Source organism: Setaria italica, chromosome II (genome assembly GCF_000263155.2).
Source record: "Setaria italica strain Yugu1 chromosome II, Setaria_italica_v2.0, whole genome shotgun sequence".
Classification (NCBI taxonomy): Eukaryota; Viridiplantae; Streptophyta; class Magnoliopsida; order Poales; family Poaceae; genus Setaria; species Setaria italica.
In genome coordinates this window covers 15,475,967-15,482,545 of record NC_028451.1, presented here as the reverse complement: position 1 = coordinate 15,482,545, position 6,579 = coordinate 15,475,967, and the positions used below count along the sequence as shown (strand labels likewise).

The 6,579-nt window shown below is 52.2% G+C and overlaps 1 protein-coding gene across 1 annotated transcript; it reads left to right on the top strand.

Annotated features, from left to right (window-relative positions):
• The first annotated feature begins 5,428 nt into the window (after positions 1–5,428).
• LOC101761816 (germin-like protein 9-3) lies at positions 5,429–6,307 on the top strand. Its single transcript, XM_004956157.2, has one exon. The coding sequence runs from the start codon at positions 5,487–5,489 to the stop codon at positions 6,120–6,122; it is 636 nt and encodes a 211-aa protein (XP_004956214.1). The 5' UTR covers positions 5,429–5,486; the 3' UTR covers positions 6,123–6,307.
• Positions 6,308–6,579: the final 272 nt, after the last annotated feature.

Here is a 6,579-nt window from a genome sequence, read left to right as displayed (position 1 = left end):
GCCGCTCTCCCCCCTCCCCCGCTCCGCTCGGCCTCGCCCCCGCCGGTGTCCTCTCCCCCGCCGCTCTCCCCTTCGACCGCGCCGCTCGCCCTCTCCCCCCTTCTGGTGTCCGCTCCACCGCCGGTTTCCCAGCCGCCCGCGCCGCTCTCGTCTCCCCCCCAGATCTCCCCCTCGCCCGCGGCGCTCGCCCCCTCCCCGCCGCTGTCCCCCCTCCCCCGCGCTGCTCCACTCTCCCCCGCCGCGGTCGCCTCTCCCCCGCCTAGATCTGCCCCCCTCGGCCGCTGTCCCACTCCCCCCGCCAGGAGGTCGCCGCATCCGCGATGGACCACTTCAACGAGGAAGGGGAGGGCGCGGAGTTCAACGCCGGCGGATCAAGACTCCCCGCTGCCTTCACCGCCGGGGGATCCCGACCCCCCGCGGGCTTCACCGCCAGATCCTCCCGCCTCGCCGCGGGCTTCACCGCCACCGGTTCCCGACTCCCCGGGGGCTTCAACGCCAGCGGATCCGGCAACCCCGGGGGCTTCAACGCCAGCGGATCCGGCAACCCCAGCTTCAACGCCAGCGACTCCGGCAACCCCAGCTTCGACGACAGCTTCAACGCCGGGGGATACGGAGAAGGCTCTTCAGGTATGGAGTTCGGCAACGGCCCCGACTACGACGGCGGCCACCCCACCAGGAACTTCTTCTCCCTGGCGCCGCCGGGCTCTGCAAGCGGTCCCTACACCCACTTCTCCTCCGGGCCGCAGCACACCCTGTCGTCCAACTTGCCCACCCCAAGCCAGCTGGGCATGGCCGGCCTCAACCTCAATGCCTCCTCCGGGTGGCAGAACATGGAGGACTACGAAGGGATCCTTCGCTCCGGCGACCGAGTTGGAGGAGGCGGCAGCAGCCGGGTCATCCCTCCCGGCGGAGATGGTTCCGGCAGCGAAGACTTGGCCCCGGCTCCCTTGCCTTGTCAACGGCGTGGTACGGCCAGGACACGCGGTTCCCGGCGTCGTGGCGCGGCTCCAGCAGGGGCAGCCGGGATGAATCCGGTACTTGTTCCCACTCCCCCTCTGTACTTCCATTGCAAAGATATGCGCTGCGCCGTACTGTTTCATGTGTGCATCATGTTTGTTGCTTGCTTACGGTTACTGTCAGTAGGAGTTGTGTCATTGCTTGTTATACCATGATTTATACCTGGTGTCCATTAAATGTATTGGTTACTGATGGTTTCTGTCAATATGATATAAAGCATTTGGTTGTCACTGAAACATGTAACCCTGGTGTTGTTAATCTGTATTGCTTAGTCATGCATACTGTCCATAGGAGTTCATGCATTGCTTGTACAATTGCATTGTGCACAGAATGAGCGTAGCAGGGCGAAGTGGACTAAAGAGGAAACCCAGCTGTTTTGTGAGCTGTACTGTCAGCAAATTGAGTTGGGCAACTACAGTCGCGGGAACATGAACAAGTGGGGCTGGAAAGATGTCCAGGAGAAGTTCCAAGCAGCCACTGGCAAGTTGAGGAACAGCGAGCAGTTCGGGTACAAGTACAGGCAGCTGAAGCTGCTTTGGCAGTTCATCCAACATCTGCGGACAAAATGCACAGGCTTGGGGCACCGAGAAGATGGCTCTGTGGTTGCTAGTGATAGCTGGTGGAAGAGCAAAAGCGGGGTTAGTGATATGTGAACACCGCATGTGTACATCTTTCTTTCCTGTCTTGCCTACTGAATGGTTGTGCCTTCTTATTTGCAATGCAGGGGCGCGCGGACTGGTACGACCTCAAGGATGGATGGCCAGCATACATTGACGAGCTTGACCGCATGTTCTGTGGAGTAGCAGTGACTGGAGAGACATCATTTGTTCCAGGGGTCAGCCGGCAGATCAACTTCATCAGCAGCGGCGAAGAAGAAGCTGGTGATGAGGACTGTGCCACCCCTCGCAGCTGTGCCACCCCAATCAGCAGTGGGAGCAAGAGGAGCACAAGCAGCTTCCGCAGCACTGCTACTAGCCCCAACAAGAGGAACAAGGGTCCTGCTGTTCGGAACATGGACAACAACATGACAACCTTCAACACCAATTACTTTGAGAGGACAGCAATTATCCAAAGGGCCCTGGAGGGTAAGATGAAGGAGGTTGAGGTTGTGCTCGACAAGAAGCTGTCCCGAGAGGAGGCCAGGAGGAAAGAGCAGACTCTTGTGACAGATTCAGCTAAAGAGCTTGGAGTGGACGAGATGGAAGAAAATCTGTGGGATGGAGTCGTCATGATCTGCAAGGATGATGACCTACGCAACATCTACCTCAACAGTACTGACCGTGCAAGGCTGCGAATGATCAAGAAATATGCTGCTATGGTGTAAACCACACCCTATGTCTTTTGTGTGTGCTTGGCATGTCTTTTGTGTTATGTCTTGTTGTTGACTTAATATGTGTTGGTATTGTTTATGTTGTGAGGATGAACATTTGATGCTCTTTGTTGGCTAATCCTATATGTATCAGCATGGTTATTAACAGCATGGTAGTGCATTAGAGAAGTTTGGTTGCTGGTTGTTAAAGTTATTGCCTCTCTCTTCAGATGGGTGTCATTTGACTCAAGGTAGCAGCAATTACTATTGTGGCTACCAATTTCTTTGTGCTAACTTTTGCTTTGTTGTTTTGGACTGCCCAGGAAGTTCCTGCTCATGTTGCTGCCCAAGGGGACGAGGTGGAGGACCAGGAGGAGGAGGAGAAGTTGCTGGCCGAGTGGTGGGACCTTTTCTGGGAATTGGTGGTATTAGACGATGATGAGGCACCATTTATCTATGGTATGTATGAATATGCTATTCATATTGACAAGTATTGCAATAGAGCACCCTATAGGAATCCACCATTGACTGGGGAGCAATGGGTACTTAACAAGCTTGCCAATGAAACATCCTGCCGCACCATGTTTAGGATGAGCCCCCACATGTTTTATAGGCTGCATGACTTGTTGACAGCTGAGTATGGGCTGTCTGCATCAAATAAATCTAGCACTATTGAGGCTCTAGGATTGTTCCTGTGAATTTGTGGGGCACCCCAATCTGTTAGGCAAGCAGAGGATAGATTTGAGAGGTCCCTTGGTACTGTTCATAGGTTATTCTACAAAGTCCTCACTTCTCTAGTTGACCTATCAGCCGACATCATTAAACCTAGAGACCCAGAGTTTAGAACAATGCATCCTAGGCTGCAAAACAGTAGGTTCTACCCTGAATTCCAGGGATGCATAGGGGCAATAGATGGCACTCACATCCCTGTTGTAGTGCCAAGTGGAAAGTTTATGCAGCACATGTGTAGGAAGGGCAAGACAACCCAGAATGTCATAGCCGCTTGTGACTTGGATATGGTTTTCACATTTGTGCTTGCTGGGTGGCCGGGTTCAGTGCATGACATGAGGGTGTTTGACGATGCAATGACAACTTACAGCGACAAGTTCTCAAAGCCACCTAGAGGTACACACAACTGTTTGTAGGACAGTAGTGTTTTCTAATACAACCATTGTAAACTTACAGGTATCTACTGTTCCTATAGAGAAATACTACTTGGTGGACAGCGGGTACACAAACCGCACCGGCTTCCTAGCTCCTTACCGCCAGACCAAGTATCACATCCAAGACTTTCAAAACGCGCCAGAACCACAAGGTATGAAGGAGGTATTCAACTATGCCCATTCCTCTCTTAGAAATGTCATCGAAAGGGCGTATGGAGTGTTGAAAATGAAGTGGCGCATATTGTTGGACATCCCGGCCTATCCACCAGAAACACAGACACGGATTATATGTGCATGCATGGCATTGCACAACTTCATTAGGATTAATGGTGACTTTGATACTCACTTTGGTATAGTGGATAGCAACATGAACTATGTGCCTGTTGAAGGCACTCAGGATCAGCCCGAAACGGTGCCTGCGCCGGAGAGTGCGGACATGGCAAGCATGAATGCATTCCGAGATATGCTTGCTTCACATTTGTTTGCTCGGTCTTGAATAATTTGTGTTTGAGGACATGTAATTGTTTATGTACTTTGTGGCTCGGTTGTAATAATTTTTGGTGTTGTCAATCTGTAATAATTTGCGGTGCACTTGAGAATATTTTCGTTGAAGTTTTGTTGTTCAAACATCTATGAATTCTGTTGTCATTTGGCCTGGTTCAGTGTTTGTTTTGGAGGACAGCAGGTTCAAATGTATTGCTGGATGATAAAACAGTGCATTGCAAACTTTGTGAGCTCCTAAGTTGGGACCTCCAAAATTTGGCCTGAAATGCCAATTTTGCCTGAACAGTAAGTCCCAAGTTGGGAGGTCCCAACTTGGGCAACTAAACATGGCCCAAGTATCGAAGTTTTAGGTGACTGACACATAGGCCTATGCACCATGCGTGCACCAAGCCATCCTAGTTCGCGAGGGAAGTTAGATTTCTTCGGACGGATGGATACGGGATGAGAGAGGGCAAGTGAACGAGGCGGTGCAGACATATAGTGCGGGTGGGGAACCAAACTAGTTCTAAGTGCACGAAACGGTGCCGGATGACCCCTAGCTAGGACAACCCCTCCCCGCTACCAATCGCGCTTGTAATCCCTGTTTCTTCTGCACCGCGCAAATCAGAAACAACGAAACATGGAGTTTCTTCTGAAGATTTCTTAAAAAAAGGGAAAGTATTTACTTTCGCAAGTATTTACTTATTACCACGTTTTATTTTGAAAAAAAGGGCAAGACAGAAGCTGCATTCCTAGCACAACAAAGTGCCATGGAAATGAGCCTTGGGAATGAACATCCCTACAGTTCGAACGCAGCATGCATCTGGAGTTCTGGACATACATGTTTTGACTGCGTACACCTCCTTGCTGGATGGATAACGTTAGCTTAATTGAAGTAATTTGCCAGTGAAGAACAGCCTTTTCATGGCAGCGTGCATCCCTTGTGCAAACAACAAGGCAGGCCACCTGCATTGTGAATCCCAAGTCTCCAGCTGTAACTGTTGGTGGCATGGGAGATATTCTCGCAGCTGTGCGACTTGTATGCTCCGTACGAAGAACAGTTACATCGACAGCTCCTTGTACGGCCTCAATTCGCGTCTTCTTCCTCGCAAACAATTGGGAAAGTGCAAGCTGCGGCCAGAATATATAGCTGGCCCCGTCAGGCATCTCACTCGCGCGGCAGCGTAGCAGTGCAGGAGTATCCAGGACCCTGGGTGCCTGGGGAAACATTCAGCTCATATATCCATCGCTGTCAGTCATCATAAGTTTTATCAATGATCGATCATCTCTAAGCTGGAGGAAATAATCAACTAATCTGTCTTAGTTTCCCAATGCAGCAACGGGTACATCCATCGTCGTCTTCTTTTCATTTACTCCAACCGACCACCAGATGCATTCGTGTTTCTGTATAAATAGGGGACGCGTGATCGCTACTCCTCATCACTCACACATCGCATTTAGTTAAACAACTGTCCTCCAGTCACTCTCTATTGTTAGCAGTTTAGTGAACAAGAATGGCAGTGATCAACAGCGTGAGCTCCTTGGTGCTCGTGCTGGTCGCGCTCTCGGCGCCGCTGGCCGTCGTGGGCGGCGACCCTGACATCCTCACCGACTACATCGTGCCCCTGAGCGCGAACCCCGGGAACATCTCCGGCGAGTTCTTCACGTACACCGGCCTGCGCGCCGTGCTGGCGGCGCAGGCGCCGGCGAACTTCACGGTGACCAAGGCCTCCATGGCGGAGTTCCCGGCGCTCAACGGGCAGAGCGTGTCCTTCGCCGTGCTCTCGTACCCGCCGGGCTCCGTCAACCCCACGCACACCCACCCGCGCGCCTCCGAGCTGCTGCTCGTCGTCGACGGCACGCTCTCCGTCGGCTTCGTCGACACCGCCGGCAAGCTCTTCACCCAGGACCTCGCCACCGGGGACATGTTCGTCTTCCCCAAGGGCACCGTGCACTGGCAGTACAACCAGGGGGGCAATTCCGCCAGGGCGCTCTCGGCGTTCGGGAGCGCCGCCGCGGGGACCGTGTCCGTGCCCGTCACCGTCTTCGGCACCGGCATCGACGACGCCGTCCTCGCCAGGTCCTTCAAGACCGACGTGGCCACGGTAGAGAAGCTCAAGGCCGCCCTCACCCCGCCCAAGAAGCCATGAGTCGCTCGCGTGCATCTGCCCTTCGTAATCGTGTGTTCCGGCCGCGTCGTTCTTGAATAACCTGCCAAGGGTAAATTGGTGGGGTTGTGACTGAGTGATGAGTCTGTATGGGAATGTGGGGTCAAAATAATCAATCTTGAATCGTCTGTGCGATGTATTATGTTGATCAGTTATCGTCATGCATTGTTTTGCTCTACCTATCTGTGATATGGGAATCCTAAAATTTGTTATTATCTACATTTTGAGCTACCTAAAGCTGTCTTTTTTCCCCCTTTATTTGTGATGTAAATGATGGTATCTAGCTCCTTCAGGCTCTTTCCAGCCATGCAGCAAGCTTATGATAACTACTGCAGTTAGTTCTTTATATGCTGCATACTTGCATCCAACATGCTGAAAGTATTCCAAAATCTAAAGATGATTGATTAATTTCTCCCGAAGACTTGTCGAACATCACTCG

Coding starts and splice junctions, on each gene's coding strand:
- LOC101761816 (XM_004956157.2), top strand. CDS start 5,487: ATGGCAGTGATCAACAGCGTGAGCTCCTTGGTGCTCGTGCTGGTCGCG.